Source organism: Labeo rohita, chromosome 11 (assembly GCF_022985175.1).
Source record: "Labeo rohita strain BAU-BD-2019 chromosome 11, IGBB_LRoh.1.0, whole genome shotgun sequence".
NCBI classification, from domain to species: domain Eukaryota; kingdom Metazoa; phylum Chordata; class Actinopteri; order Cypriniformes; family Cyprinidae; genus Labeo; species Labeo rohita.
The window spans coordinates 22,281,726-22,298,431 of NC_066879.1; the positions used below are offsets into that span (position 1 = coordinate 22,281,726).

Here is a 16,706-nt window from a genome sequence, read left to right on the forward strand (position 1 = left end):
ACGTCAGTGTTGCGTATGCGCTGGTGTCTCGCACAAACCAAAGTTTGTTTACAGGAGCAAAGAAAGCAAAGTTTCCTCTTGGTTTATATTGAAATCCTCTGACATTTTTCTTTACAAATCCTTGTTTTGTACTTCTAATTCATGATCGCCGCTGTGTTTACCTTTCTCCACGGCACATTTACGTTCATCACTTCTGAGCGTGTACGACCAGTTGGCGTAAGCTAGATTAAAGTGATTATTGTGTATTAAATATGGATATTTTTCTTAAAATAACACATCGATTCGCTACAGGAGGCTTTTATTCAACCACCCGGAGTGGTGTGAGGCACTTTTTATTATGGATGGATGCAATTTTTTGGACTTGTTTTAGACTGATAAAGAGAAACACTCGCCCCCACCATTTTAAAGCTTAGAAGAGCCAGGATAATTTTTAATATAACTCCAATTGGAATCTGAAAGAAGGAAGTCATATACACCTAGGATGCCTGGAGGGTAAATAATGGGCTATTTTTCATTTTTAGGAGGAACTATCACTTTAAGACATACTGCTGCTGCACAAGTAGCATATATAATAACCCGTAGCAGATCTATACAGGTGGAGCTGGGGAGGTGGAGGGTTTCAGAGGAACTGATCTAGTAAATGCTAACCAGCCATTTAAGTGTAAAGCAGTAGGCTTATTGGTTGCATATGCAACATGAACCAATCAGCTTGTGCCAGATAGTTTAACACTGTGAATATAATCAGTTTGCATTAATGACCCATCATCCTGCGCAATCTGGAGATTCACGACAGGACTTGACATTTATGTATTCCCATGAGATTGAGTTGGATAGATTGACAGATAGAGGAAACATGATGAATAGATAGACAGATGGGTGGATGAATAGATAGATAACTAGACGGGGGTGATGTGATGTATACATGAATCTCATAATTGTAAACCTCTTGTGGTTTTTCTCAGATGAAGATGAGGAAGGTGAACGTCGGAGGAGTGTCCCCCTATCACCCTTAGAGAGATTCTTCTCTGAGGATGATTCGGTCAAACAGCATAAGAAGAAGAAACCCAGCAAGATAATGGAGGGAAAGGAGCCCAAAGTTCGGAAAAAGAAGAAAAAGGAGGTAAGGAAGTCTTTTAATTGCTATCTAATTGACTGAAGCATGAATGAAAATGGATCAGAATGCAAGTTAATTTTTATGTGACAGATTTGTTAGGCTAAATCATTTCATTTCTAGTATTTATCCACTTTTTTCCTGAGTAATCGATGAGCGCTACCATGATGGATTCTAACTTTCGCTTGAGTGCTGGGTTGTTGGGTGCAACATTGGAAATACGTGCATGTATATACATTTCTGCAACACCGTAATTGTGTACCTTACTGCGCATTTCGCGGCAGTTTCAATACTATGCTGGTTTTCACTCATTAAACTATGACAGGTGAGTTACTGCAAAAAGACAGTCATTGCAACACTGTAAAGTGATTAAATGGTGCCATGTGCTTTTAAAAACCATTTTCATGGGTTAACGTTATATTATTGGCTGGGTAAATACATTAATTTGACTAGAAACACCAGAGACCGGTAATGTAAAGCATTATTCCAACTGGGCGAGCCTTCCACGTTTAGGAAACACCATCCTTGGTGTTTTGGTCTAAATGTCATGATCCGTTGCTAAATGTGTCACCAGTGAGGTGACCAGATTTCTGATGTGAAAACCTGGGCAAGTCAAATTTAAAACGTTTAGTCAGATGCGACTTGTTTGCTCAAATTATCATTGCTTTCAATATTTGTTTTTTTTATGAATAGGAAAAATGGGAACTGTTCCAGTTCAACACACAAGCAAAGGGATAGTTAATGCAAAAATGAAAATTGTGTTATTGTTTACTCACTCTTATGTTGTTCCAAACATGTATGACTTACTGTACTTTCTTCTGTGGAACATAAAGAAACTTATTTTGAAAAATGCTTCAGCTGTCCACACAGTGAGGTCCAAAACAACACTGAACACCACTGTTTTTCATTGTGTGAATAAACAAACCCACTTCTTAAAATATATCTTCTTTTGTGTTCCACAGAAGACTGGACACCAAAAATGGGAACTGTCCTATTATATAATTTCTAAAACTTAGGCTGACATTAGACCATCCATACAACAAGTAGTGCCCTGATCTGCCTTCACCCTACGTTACATCACAGCACTCAAAGGAAAGGCCAGGTGCAGGTTTGTTTGCAAGGCCGTGGCATAAACGCTGCTCCCATGAGTTGAACGATCAGTATGAAACAACTTGCCTGACCTCGGGGTATTCTGTCGTATTTTTTACCGATCAGCCTTTTTCCAGTCAGCTCTCTTGGCGAGAGATAAAAGGTTTGACAGGTCAGTCGGTCACAGTCCCCCCAGCTGACTGTATTTACCATTGAGATAATGAGAGGGATTCCTCTCTTTCTCCTCCCTCGCTTTATCTGCCTCCTTGCACAGATTCAGTCATTCTCTCAAGCCTCCCTCCTTCTCAGCAGTGGTAAATGTGCCGTGGAGAGGGCAGCGAGGTCTCCCCTCAGCCGCTAAGAGCCCTGCTTGGCGTCAGTCATGCTCTCCCTGCAGTGCCGTGTCAGACACAGGCTCAAATCAATGCGGGTCAAAACCACCGCCTGCCCTTCTGCTGTCCGCAAGTCTAACAGCTCAGCTCGCCAAAGCCGGCCACCTGCGCCGGAGCCTGATAGACTGTGGAGAGTCAGGGGATTGTAACGGGAGAGTGAGAATTGATGCTTCGTCAGATGTAAACAATGATAAGTGACATTTCAGTAGTACAGATGAGCGTCTTTTCTGGTTGAGTGTGCTGAAGATGAGGATGTTTTTGGGGAAAAAGATCCCAAAGATGCCTGACACTATGATGCAGTTCTTTCCCACAGAAAATGCTGTATTTAAAGGAAAAAATGAAGATTCTTTCATCATTTTCTAACTCTCATGTCGTTCCAAACCCGAATGACTGACTTTCTTCTGTGGCAGAGTGTTCACGCTGCTTTTTTCCCATACTTTCCAAAAAAAGTGAATAGTTACTGGGGCTGTCAAGCTCCAAAAAGGACAAAAAAAGTAGAATAGATATAACATAAAAATCTTAAATTTTGTTATATTTCAGAAATAGAATTATAGTGTTGTTTTCTTGGCAAAAATATTGAAATGTCAGTCAAAAGGTATTAAAACATTAATACTAGCATAAACCTCAATAATTTGGTTAGGTTTTTGTTTAAAGAAGAAATAAAGACATTAACTTGTTTTAATATGTTATGTTAGTTAACATTAGCTAACATGAATTGTCAAAAAACAAACAAACAAACAAACAAAAAAAAAAACTTCTAAAGCATTAATTAATAGTAGTTACAAATGCACAGTGCATTGTTAGTTAATGCATTAACTAATATTAACTAATGGGACCTTACTGTAAAGTGTTACAAAATAATAAAAAAAAAAAAAATAAGGCAAATAAATGTTATAGATATTCTAAATAAATTAAAATATTCTACATTTTCAAAAATAATGTTTTTATTATGCTATCATGTTTTATTGTGTTAGCTGTATTTTTTAATAATTAATTGGAATGCACAATGAAAACACATGATTTTTGAAAATTATGTAGATATATGAATGAAAAAAATGGCAACAGTTCAACACACACTGAACTGAAGGGATAGTTCATGCAAAAATGAAAATTGTGTTGTTTTAATTAGTTAAAATGAGTTACCATGAATTAACAATAAAAAAATAATTCTAACAAATTCTTACAGGTATAAATGCATTGCACATTGTTAGTTAATGCATTAACTAGAAGGTTATTTTTAAGTGTTACAAAATCAAAAACAACAACAACAAAAAAAAAAATAGCTTGAGGCAAATAAACATAACTCAAGTTATTTTCTCTGAAAATCGAATGTATAATGTGATATTACTTCTTCAGAAAATATTTATTGTTTTAAGAATGTTCAAGAATGTACTGGAAAATAATATAGGTTAATTAATAAAAACAATTCTTTGGTTCATTTAACTCATTTTTTTCAAAGAAATTATAATTGTTGAAAATCACAAAACTAATTTGCATTTAATTAACATTCTGATGGATTGTGAATAGTCACAAGACAAAGGAACCAATAATATCTGATGCCTGGAAAGTGGATGAACTGCCTGAAATGTATTTTTGGTGTTGCATGGAAGAGTCTCAAACAGGTCTGTAACACCATGACGGTGAGTAAATGACAGAATTTTCATTTTGAGCCAAACCCTCCCTTTAAAAGCTGCATTTTCTATGGAAAGAGGAAGATCTGCGGGATGTTGTCAACCCATTATTTACACTGGATCTTTTTTTTCCTTTTGAGGAACACTGTAAGAAAATTGTGGTTTGGATTTTGGGAGACCTTTCAGCTCCAGCTGTGAAGCTCTTTAGTGGTTCTAGTCTTTGCCTCTTGCATGATCACCCCTCCTTTTTCACTCGCTCTCTCCTTCCTCTCTCACTTTCTCCCTCCCCCATGTACGTGATTGAGATTTGTCTAGACGGGCCCTAGAACACAGGCACTGCAACCATGGGGACTCTTCATAACAAGCTCGTTATGCAAACGCGTCTGATTGGATGGCGCTGTTCCATTGGCTGCTGCAGTAGAGAGAGCTCCCCCCTACACCCCCCCACCCCCAACACTGCACAGTTTGGTTTCCATGGAAACTCAGAACGGCTGCCGGTGGAGCTTGTGCGCTCTGCGGCAATGCCGGCCTACCCTGCGCCGGGAGACGTCTGCCAGCCAGTGCACAGCTGCAGCACAGCAACAGGCTTTCTCCAATCACGCATACACACACACAGTAATTCACCCAGTGAAACACGTGTGTTCCCTAGCAGTATGATCAATTTGATTGGTTTCCCAGCTTCCAGATGTTACTAATAATAGTGTCGTAATGATCTGGTTTTTCCTTTATTGAAAATGTGGAGTTGATTTTACATTTATCAATAGTTATGCCATAGTAAAAGCCTGGTTTTAATTAAAGTGTGTGGATGTGAGGTCCTTACCAATTAGAAAGATCTCTGTTTAATGCTTCCTACAAGTACTTCAGTTTTATTTTTGCAGAGCCAAGATTTCTGTGCTGAAATTGTCCACTATAAAGTTTATGGCGCTATTTTTGATAAGCCTGAGTCCTTTTACAACAAGTCAGTTCAATTGGTGGCCATGTAGGTAACAACTCCGGGCTGTTTTTTTCTATGCAAACGTAAGCATGCAAATATAGCTGCTATGAATGGAGAAATTTGTATTAATTGCCTATTATTATTGTTATGTTGTTTTTAAAAACAAAATAGGGCACTATATTTTCCGCAGTGCAGAAAACACAGATGGAATCGCAGAATCAAGGCATATAAATGGAATTTAATGTATAATGCGGAATGTTTCGGAATTTGCCAAAATTTTGATGAATGAATCAAGTCAGTACACTTAAATCAAAACTCGATGTGGACTAGTGTCTGTGCATATTAAGCTGCAAAACTACTATTTAAATATGAATCCAGCATGTTCTGCGTGTCTCTGTGTGAATGAATGGCGCAGACGCGCAGTTTTGTTTACTACACATATACTGAAGTGCGTGTGACGCTCGCTGTGTTTTCAGCCTCTGCCGCCTCAATATAAAAACATAAATGTAATCTCTACAACTGCTCTGAGTGTCACTTCATGAGAATTTGACAGTTTCTTTTGAGAAAAACTGCTCTTATATCATATAAAAAAGAAACTTCACAGCATCACAGCAGCCATCAAAATACTTGAAGAAACTGTGACAGATATTACTTAATGTAATGATAGTACTACCGCTAATAATAAAATTATTATTAAAACTTTATTTTTAAGGAATATTAATAAAAAAAAATGTAAATACACAACATTATGTACAACATATATTATGTACATTATGTAAACATAATATTTTTTTAGTAACTATTAAAACAGAGTCTAGAAAAATTTTGAGAATTTGGGAAAAAATCTAATGAATTTCATAGGACCCTAAGTAACATACTTTTGTCTTAGAGATTATTATTGTTATCTTCATTAATACTGAAGATATATTTATTATATTTATTATTATTAAGGTCTAATATTTATTATTATTAATCTCTAAGACAGAAACTGTATTTCCATTGTAATACAACTGTACTGTAAAATAATAAATAAATGCTTCATAATTATAATTATAAAATAACTATAAAATTACAATTGCAACTTTAATTTCTTTAAATGCAAGAACGGAGTATTTATTTGGGTGGAAAACTGCAATGAAGCATTCAAGCAAAAAATCAAGTAAAATGCTGTGATCATCTGTCCACAAAAGTGTTGATTATGCAAATTTGAAAATAAAGCATAACTGGCACATTTTGCATTACCAAATACACGTTAAATAAACACAGTTCTGCTCTTCACTCTAAAATATGCAGCGCATCAGACTTTAATTGCAGCGTTCTGTGGTTTGCAATGTGACCCTGGACCACAAAACCAGTCATAAGGGTACATTTTTTAAAAATGAGATTTATACATTATTTAAAAGCTGAATAAATAAACGTTTGATTTATGGTTTGTTAGGATAGCACGATATTTGACAGAGATACAACTATTTAAAAATCTGGAATTTGAGGGTGCAAAAAAATCTAAATATTGAGAAAATTGCCTTGAAAGTTTTACTAATCAGAAATTAAGTTTTGATATATTTACAGTATGCAATTGACAAAATATCTTCATGGAACATGATCTTTACTTAATATCCTAATGATTTTTGGCAAAACAGAAAAATCTATAGTTTTGACTCATGCAGTGTATTGTTGGCTATTGCTAAAAACATACCCATGCAACTTATGGCTGGTTTTGTGGTCCAGGGTCACATATTGCAATTTTGGTTTTAACTTGATTGACAGATGCTTTGCTAAAGCAATAGCGCAAAATAATGGTATCATAAATTATGCTTCATGCTAAAATGTTAAAAATTGTTTTTTTTTGCTTAGGTCCAGATAATGTGTATGTGTCATTTTCAACAAAAATAGACTTTCATTCCTACAGCCGCCATACTGAGCGTTAAAATTTCTTCCATTAAATTTTATATGAGTGTCCATCTTCTATTTCAATAATGTCTCTGCCTGTACTCACAGATGCTTCCTAGTGGGCTAGATGACATGTCAGACAGAGAGGATCATGGTCACAGGTCGGGGAGTGAGAGCAGCACCTACAGCTCCCTGAAGAAGAAAAAGAAGAAGCCCAAAGAGAAGAAGGAGAGAAAAACTAAACCGCGAAAGAAGGATGAAGATGAGGACGACGATGATGACGATGATGGAAACATGAAGGTTCTCGCTTAGAAATGCTCTGTTATGCTCTATTATTATAATAATGAATTTCTCACAGTTTCTCATGTGACACCAGGAACCGAAGTCATCCAGTCAGCTGATGCAAGAGTGGGGTCTCGAAGATGTGCAGTATGCCTTTTCAGAGGACGACTATAAAACCATCACCAACTATAAAGCCTTCAGCCAGTTTCTTAGGTAGGATTTCAGTTTTTCTTCCGCACGGACGTTCTAATGCCCTGCTGTCAAGATGTCTTATTCTATTTTAAAACGTTCCTTCTGGCAAATGCTAATGCCTGTATGAAGTAATGACATTATGATGACAGGTTTTCTAATAACAGGCATTGAAACAAGATGTACTGTCAGACTCACACCACACATGTCTACTGTAACCAACGTAATATTTGATTTAATAGACACTCTTTTAGTATATACTTCAGATTTCTGGTTCATAGTGTCTGAGAACATCCAGTACTTGAGATAAAATCACTACAATGCATGGCCTCGCATCTTTAATGTCTAAGAATAGTTTTTTCTTTACTATTCTTTATTTTGTGCTCAGGCCTCTCATTGCCAAGAAGAACCCCAAGATCCCCATGTCAAAAATGATGACGGTGCTTGGAGCAAAATGGAGAGAGTTCAGCGCGAACAACCCTTTCAAAGGCACCTCTGCAACTGCTGTAGCGGCTGCTGTGGCCGCTGCCGTGGAAACTGTCAATGTGGCTCCGCCCATCTGTATTAGAAGTATCCAACAGATCTCACCATCTGGGCCAATCAAAAAAGCCAAAACCAAAGAGGGAAAGGGTATGTTCTTGTTATATAGGGGTTTATATCTAGGATCCGATTTCCAGCACAGTTAGTGGAGGTTTTTACATTGTTTACGTATGTAATATGATTAATGTTTGGCTGTGTTTGGTTTTTCACTTTCAAAATTCATAATTTCATTCTATGGATAGCTTATTTATAGTTGATGCTTTATAGCTGAAGTGTGCATATGTAGGGTCTTTACAAAAATACAGGTTTGCAAGCGTAAAATGCGTTGTGTGTATGTCTGAAGAAAGGAGTATTGTTCTCAGATCTCACCAAAAAAACGTTTCTGTTTTGTTTATCTCATCTGGACTGCATTGCAGGGCCTGGTGCTAAAAAAAAAAGTAAGCCAGTGAAAGAAACAAAAAAGAAAGGGAAACCGAAGAAGTCCAAATCGAAAGCAGGCCAGGGTGGAAAAAGGAAAAAAGGCTCTTCGGTGAGAATGCGCTTTCAGTGAAGTCTTTCTAGGGCTTAACCTGTATCAAATGGAAAGAAGAGGATCGAAGAATTTTTTAGCTTTTCCACTTCCCAGAACAATTTGTGGATCGTTTGTATAGATATGCTTGCCTAGTGTTCTGGTTCCTCCCAGTTTTATTAGATTCTTTCTGAAGTTGTTTTCCATGTTATGACCTTTTCAGTTTTTATGAAGACTTATTGTGTCTTTTGCATAAACTGTCACATGAAATCATCCAATTTGAGGAGCGTGACCTAATTTTTGTGACTGGTTTAACTGTTTTAATGCCTTATTTCTTAGAGCGAGGAGGATTTCCTGGATGACTTTTCAGACTTTGATGACATCAGCATTCACAGTGCCTCTGTACGCTCAGACACTTCAGCGGCACCCAAAAAGAAGTCGGCCCGCCGAGGACGAAAAAAAAGAAAAAGTGATTTTTTTATTATATATTAAATATATTTATTATATATTTCTTATTATTATATACACCACCTTTCACAAGAGTGTTATTTTGAACTATTATAGTTTTTATTTATTTTTTTATTTGATATTTACAGTTGAAGTCAAAAGTTTACATACACCTTGCAGAATCTGCAAAATGTTAATTATTTTACCAAAATAAGAAGGATCGTACAAAATGCATGTTTTTTTTAATTTAGTACTGACCTGAATAAGATATTTCACGTAAAAGATGTTTACATATAATCCACAAGAGAAAATAATAGTTGAATTTATAAAGATGACCCTGTTTAAAAGTTTACATACGCTTGATTCTTAATACTGTGTTGTTACCTGAATGATCCACAGCTGTGTTTTTTTGTTTAGTGATAGTTGTTCATGAGTCCCTTGTTTGTCCAGAACAGTTAAACTGCTTGCTGTTCTTCAGAAAAATCCTTCAGGTCCCACAATTTCTTTGGTTTTTCAGCATTTTTGTGCATTTGAACCCTTTCCAACAATGACTGTATGATTTTAAGATCTGTCTTTTGACACTGAGGACAGCTGAGAGACTCCTATGCAACTATTACAGAAGGTTCAAATGCTCCATGATGCTCCAGAAAGAAAAAATGATTCATTAAGAGCCAAGGGTGTAAACTTCTAAACACATTTTTCATATTTTGCCTAAATATCTTTTTTTTTTCATTTAGTACTGCCCTTCAGAAGCTACAGAAGAAACGTACATGTTTCCCAGAAGGCAAAATATTTTAAATTTATCCTGATCCTCAAATTCAAAAAGTTTTTACCACCTAGCTCTTAATGCATCAGTGAGCGTTTGAACCTTCTGTAATAGTTGCATATGAGTCCCTCAGTTGTCCTCAGTGTCAAAAGATGGATCTCAAAATCAAACAGTCATTGTTGGAAAGGGTTCAAATACACAAAAATGCTGAAAAATCAAAGAATTTGTGGGACCAATGTAAACCTTTGAACCGGGTTATTTTTATAAACTCAGCTATTATTTTGTTTTGTGGTTTTATGTGAAATATCTTATTCTGGTCAGTACTAAATAAAAATAGCATGCATTTTGTATTATCCCTCTTATTTTGACAAAATAATTAACATTTTGCAGATTCTGCAAGGTGTATGTAAACTTTTGGATATTTTAACTATATATATAAACAGCCATTACTCCAGTCTTCAGTGTTACATGATCCTTCAGAAATCATTCTAATATGCTGATTTGCTGATCAGGAAATTTCTGTAGTACTTCTGTTCCTTAAAACATTTAGGCTCCCCTTTAAACTCTATTGTTATTGTAGGAGAGGATGGAGACGGCTACGAGACAGACCATCAAGACTACTGTGAGGTTTGTCAGCAGGGAGGAGAGATCATTCTATGTGACACCTGTCCCAGAGCATATCACCTGGTGTGTCTAGATCCAGAACTGGAGAAAGCCCCCGAGGGCAAATGGAGCTGCCCCCACTGTGTGAGGAAATCCCTCCCTGCTTCGCAACAAGCTTATCAAGCAAAGAAATACATTCTAGTATATTCAAGGCCACAGAGCCTGTACTATTCAGACTGACAGTTTACTGCCTCATCTCTCAGGAAAAAGAAGGCATTCAGTGGGAGGCCAAAGATGACGAGGAGGAGGAAGACGAGGTTGCTGGTGAGGAGGAAGATGACCACATGGAGTTCTGCAGAGTGTGTAAGGACGGGGGAGAGCTGCTGTGCTGTGACACCTGCCCTTCTTCCTACCACATCCACTGTCTCAACCCACCCCTTCCTGAAATTCCCAATGGAGAGTGGCTGTGTCCACGATGCATGGTGAGAAACGTATGCATGGATCAGTTAAAATCATTCTTAAAGGGAAATTTCAACCAAAAATGAAAATTCTATCATTAATTACTCACCCTAATGTCTTTCCAAACCTGTAAGATCTTCTGAACAAAGATATTTTTGATGAAATCTGAGAGTACCACGACGTATGCGTATGTATTCCTCTGATTGAAAATGAGGCGCAGCTAATCCTGGTTCTACTTTGCGCACAAAATGTATTCTCGTAGCTTCATAATGTCACATGGACTATTTTAACAATATTCTTACTAACTTTCTAAACCTTGAACGTGTCAGTTGTGTTGCCGTCTATGGAAAACTGATTGTGCAGACCGAACTGTAAGCCATAGAGACTTGAAACTTGGAGGGATGGTAGTACTCACACTGCCTACGATGTGACCAAGGCTCGCCCCATTCAGCCTGATGGGGGTGCTACAGTGATCAAAAGTATGAAATCACTTATAACTCCTAAACCATCAGTCGCAGACTCAAGTGTCTTATATCGTTGGAATCCTTGGCTCATGCTGGACAAATTGCATGCCTTAGATTCGATTGTAAGCTTGGCACAATTTTCGGGTATTTTGGATTTTTTGAAAAACGTACTTTTGTAAACTAGTCTTAGGTTTTTCACCAACCAGTGCAGGAAGATTTTCTGGAAAGCGAATATCAATAATTATCAAAAACTTTAGACTCGGCAGGGCCACTTTTTATAAAATGCCTATAACTCCTGAACGGAATGAGATATCTTCGGCAAACTCAGAACACTTATGTAAGAGCTCTATCTGAGGTCACAACAAAAAAATCGTGGAGCTTGGCCACTTGATGGCGCTGTAACAGGGACAAAAACCATATAAATGGCTATAACTATGCAACCATTTGTCCTATCAACATGAAAATCGCTGTGCATGGTCTTGGTCCATAGTGCCAAAGTGTCTATAAAGACATTTGCGTATCTAAAAAAAACAAGAAGTTTGAGCACCTATTAGACAAGGTTAACGGAGGCCAATCGGAACGAAACTCGGTGGGCTTGTTCGACCCATAGCCCTAAAGGTCTGTAAGAATTTTGAAAGAAATCATCCCACTGGGGGGCGATATCACATTTTTCAAGTGTATGAATGATAGTATATTGCACAATTTTTCAAACATACACTTAATCTTCATATCATTTGATAGATATCCTGACACTGCTGTCAATCAAATTGTTTGTTAAATAATTGAGAAGATGTAAAAAGCCTACTTTTGCGAACTAATCTTAGGTTTTTCGCTCAATCTGGAAAAAACACTGCAGTACAATTTCTCTGGTCTCTTTAAGTGAATAATTGTCAAAAAAAATGTTGAAATTTACTCTCTGGAAAGCTATAACAGGGTCGTTTAGAAAAGGGGCCTGTTCAAATTTACTCAAAATCCTATAAAGCCTAAAGGAAAACTCAAAACTTCACAAAACCTGGTGAGCACATGCAACAGGTGATTCTAAACAAGCATGCAAAATCGGACCACAGCTGGTGCTATAACAGTCATAACTGTTAAAAAACATAATATTTCTATGGTAAATTACCTGTATTTGCCAAAAATGCAAAGGTGGTTACAAGCTTGCTAAATAATGTCTTTTTTCATATGTGCTTAAATGCTTTAAAGCACTTGAACCCTGGCAATTGCCTCTTGCAGCTACATTGCAGCTATATTTCAGCTATATAGACAGATTCTTTAATAAATGGCCAATTTTGATCAATTTAATGCATCATTTTTTCAAAAAGTATATACAAAAAAACTTCTTACTGAACACACTTTTTAAAATGTAAAATGTAAAAAAATTAATTTTCATGACATTTTAAAAATAAATTATTATAAACTTTTAAAGCACAAGTAAAAGCAGGTTTTCAATATTCAATATTCAATAATCAATATTTTCCCTAGTGTCCACCACTAAAAGGAAAAGTCCAAAAGATTCTGCACTGGGCGTGGGGTGATCCTCCTCTACCACCTGAGGTTCCTCTTGGGCGAGATGGAGAGAAGGTGGACGCTTTGGCCAAAATGCCATTGAAGGGTCGTCCAGAGAGGCAGCTGTTTGTGAAATGGGCCGCGCTGTCCTACTGGCACTGCTCCTGGGTCAGCGAACTACAGGTGGGATTCCCACTTTACCTCAGCAGAGCCAACATTAATTAAATCATACATGCTCTTTTGGCTCGTTCCTGTATCTCTGATTAAGTTTCGGTTCTTTCCCTTGATGCAGTTGGAGCTGTATCACACGGTAATGTACCGTAACTACCAGCGGAAGAACGACATGGATGAACCGCCACCGTACGACTACGGCTCTGGGGAGGAGGAGCTTAACAGCGAGAAAAGGAGGAGCAAAGACCCTCAGTATGCAGCCATGGAAGAACGATTCTACCGTTACGGCATCAAGCCGGAGTGGATGATCATTCACCGGATCCTCAACCATAGGTATGGTGGACCACAGTTAGCAGTGATAATGCTGTACGTCAGATAGCAGAACATTACTCTATAAAGACTGTGTTGTGTATGTTGAAGCTTTGACAAGGATGGAGATGTACACTACTTGATTAAGTGGAGAGATTTACCATACGATCAATGCACCTGGGAGACTGATGAATTTGACGTCCCAGATTATGACAGCTTTAAACAAGCCTACTGGGACCACAGGTAAGCCATTTCATTTAAATTTCATGTGGGTTTAAGTGCACGCAAACACACATGCTATACAGAGCTTTCCACGAAGAGGGTATTTCAATACTGTAGGGCCTGAAGCTTTAATAAATGGTCAGCGAAAATGATCATTATCCTCTGAAATTTAAGCTAAATGTTTTATTGGTAACACATTACAATAAGGTTCCACTGGTTTATGTTAGTTGATGTATTAACTAACATGAACAAACAAAGAACAATACATTTATTGCAGTATTTATTCATCTTTGTTAATGTTAGATAATAAAAATACGGTCGTTCATTGTTGTCATGTTGGTTCACAGTGCATTAACTAATGTTAACGAACATCTTAATAATGCATTAGTAAATGTTGAAATTAACATTAACTAAGATTAATAAATGCTGTAGAAGTATTGTTCATTCTTAGTTTATGTTAACTGATTTAGTTAACTAATGTTAACTAATAAACCTAATTGTAAAGTCTTAAATAGACAGCATTTCTAAAATAAAGCAAAAACCTTTCCAGAATGGCTAATTTAATCTCTAGTTATTGGCTAAATGTTGGTTAATAGTTATTTATAAACTTATTTACCATATATAAAAAATATTGATTATAATATGAATTAAAAATATAGGTGACACTTTACAATAAGGTTTCATTTGTTACATTAATTTACTTAATTTGTTAATTTAATATTTAATTAAATAATAATTATATATAGTAAAAAAAAACAAAAAAAAAAAAAAAAAAAACAAAACAAATATATATATATATATAGCATTTATTAGTGTTAGTCAATATTAAGTCCAAAACTTAATACATTATTAAAATTTAAAACTGTATCTGTTAACATTAGTTAATGTACTGTGAATTAACATAAACATGAACATTTTTATTAACTAACATTAAAAAAATTCATAAATGCTGTAAAAAATATAATGTTCATTGTTAATTCATGTTGGTTAATGCATTAACTAATGTTAACAAATTAGACCTTATTATAAAGTGTTACTAAAATATAAAATATAAATATTAAAAGATTAATATTAAAAACAAATTTAAAATGCAGTATAAAGTACAATATATACATTTATTTTTTTACTTGTTTTCCTGTCATGCTCTAGAAATAGAAACTTTTTTAATGCTTAGATAATTAATATGTTTAATATTGCAGTAGTAATATTATAATATTGTAATAGTAATTCCTGTTCACAATTAGAATTTTTAATTACAATTTTTAAAAAATTACTAAAATTACATTACAAATATATTTTTCTTTTTTATACAGTGAACTATATATAACTTTTTATGACATTTTTGAAAGACAGAAACAATTGTAGGGGGGAATACAGTTATGTGATGTGTTTAAAACTAAACTTTTGATCATAGATTCATGCTAGCATTCTTATAGTTATTAATATGCGTAATATTGTAATAGTAATTTTCCCATTTATAATTAGATTTTTAAAAATCCAAATGAATCTAAATTAAGCTGTCTCTCTACTTAGCTACATTGGGAATAAATGTTGGTTAAGTGTTATTTATAAACCTATTTACCATGAAATATTAAATATGAATATTAAAATATTAGTATTAAACACTAATTTGAAATGCAGTATAAACTACAATGATTTTTTTTTTGTCCTACCATGCTCTATAATTTGTCCAGGCAGTACTTCATAGTACTTTTTTAATGCTTAGATTATTAATGTGTAATGTTGTAATAGTAATTTTCTTTAGTTTTTTAGTAGTAAGGGGGAATACAGCTATGTGATGTGTTTAAAACTAAACTTTTCATCATAGATTCATGCTAGCATTCTAAACAGTTTCCAAATAGAAGGAAACAAATTCATTAGTGCCTGTGATGAGGAAATGAAGACATTTGTCACACAAAGTGTGTGAAAGGTGGTGTACACTCACCGACTGTGATTTTGCCAGGGATCAGGTGCTCGGTGAAAGCCATCACCCCCTGCTGTTCAGAAAGGGAAAGAGACTCAAAGAGGAAGGAAAGAGGAGAGAACCTCCGCCAGACACTCCGGTTGTGGATGTGAGCGCAATTGCTATTTTGCTTTATGAATTTATACTTTTTTTAGTTATTTGCGTAGACTGAATGTCAGTATCATTGGATCATTCTGTATTTATGTATCATTGGTCATAGCCTACCATCAAGTTTGAACAGCAGCCATGGTACATTGATGACACAGGCGGAACTCTGCACCCATACCAGCTGGAAGGCCTGAACTGGTTGCGATTCTCTTGGGCCCAAGGAACCGACACAATCTTGGCTGATGAAATGGGTCTTGGCAAGACTGTGCAGACTATAGTGTTCCTGTACTCACTCTACAAAGAGGTCTGGGCTCCAATTGAACTTTTTCAAATGCATTTGAGAGAGGAAGGGAACAGAGTGTAACTGAGTTGCTCATTTCAGGGTCACTCCAAAGGGCCGTTTCTGGTCAGTGCGCCACTCTCCACCATCATCAACTGGGAGAGAGAGTTTGAGATGTGGGCTCCCGATTTCTATGTTGTGACTTACACAGGGGACAAAGACAGCAGGGCTGTCATACGCGAGAATGAATTTACCTTCGAGGACGGCACCGTTAAATCGGGTCGCAAGGTTTTCCGCATGAAGGTGAGAGAGTGTAACGTTTTGGTGCCTTATACTGTGTCCTATCCAAAATAAGCACATCTAAAAGTATCCTAACTTCTGTAAGGTTTCATATAGAGGTGCTTTGTTTCTGATCAGAGGTTTTCCTCACAGAAGGACACACCGATAAAGTTTCACGTCCTGCTGACGTCATATGAACTGATCACCATTGATCAGGCAATACTTGGCTCCATTACCTGGGCCTGTTTGGTTGTGGATGAAGCCCACCGACTAAAGAATAACCAATCAAAGGTACAGAATTCAACTGTTTCATGACATCATCATATTTGTAACAAAAGTGAAGTGTAAAATAAAAATTTAAAAAATCCGATATAATTTATGTGACCCTGGACCACAAAACCAGTCTTAAGTAGCACGGGTATATTTGTAGCAATAGCCAAAAATACATTGTATGGGTCAAAATGATCAGTTTTTCTTTTATGCCAAAAATCATTGGAATATTAAGTTAAGATCATGTTCCATGCAGATATTTTGTAAGTTTCCTACCGTAAATATATCAAAAC

At 36.1% G+C, this 16,706-nt stretch overlaps 1 protein-coding gene across 3 annotated transcripts in view; it reads left to right on the top strand.

Annotated features, from left to right (window-relative positions):
• Nucleotides 1-16,706, top strand: part of chd5 (chromodomain helicase DNA binding protein 5) — a 44,947-nt gene that overhangs the window by 5,637 nt on the left and 22,604 nt on the right. The window contains exons 2-16 of one of the 3 annotated variants that reach the window (XM_051122242.1): nucleotides 963-1,120; nucleotides 7,156-7,347; nucleotides 7,424-7,542; nucleotides 7,907-8,148; nucleotides 8,475-8,587; nucleotides 8,906-9,035; nucleotides 10,360-10,526; nucleotides 10,646-10,864; nucleotides 12,788-12,994; nucleotides 13,104-13,315; nucleotides 13,403-13,534; nucleotides 15,477-15,585; nucleotides 15,697-15,888; nucleotides 15,967-16,167; nucleotides 16,282-16,434. In XM_051122242.1, coding sequence (XP_050978199.1) covers nucleotides 963-1,120; nucleotides 7,156-7,347; nucleotides 7,424-7,542; nucleotides 7,907-8,148; nucleotides 8,475-8,587; nucleotides 8,906-9,035; nucleotides 10,360-10,526; nucleotides 10,646-10,864; nucleotides 12,788-12,994; nucleotides 13,104-13,315; nucleotides 13,403-13,534; nucleotides 15,477-15,585; nucleotides 15,697-15,888; nucleotides 15,967-16,167; nucleotides 16,282-16,434 — 2,546 coding nt within the window. The remainder of the gene's footprint in view (nucleotides 1-962; nucleotides 1,121-7,155; nucleotides 7,348-7,423; nucleotides 7,543-7,906; nucleotides 8,149-8,474; nucleotides 8,588-8,905; nucleotides 9,036-10,359; nucleotides 10,527-10,645; nucleotides 10,865-12,787; nucleotides 12,995-13,103; nucleotides 13,316-13,402; nucleotides 13,535-15,476; nucleotides 15,586-15,696; nucleotides 15,889-15,966; nucleotides 16,168-16,281; nucleotides 16,435-16,706) is intronic. The other 2 variants (XM_051122243.1, XM_051122244.1) reach the window with 2 other exon arrangements.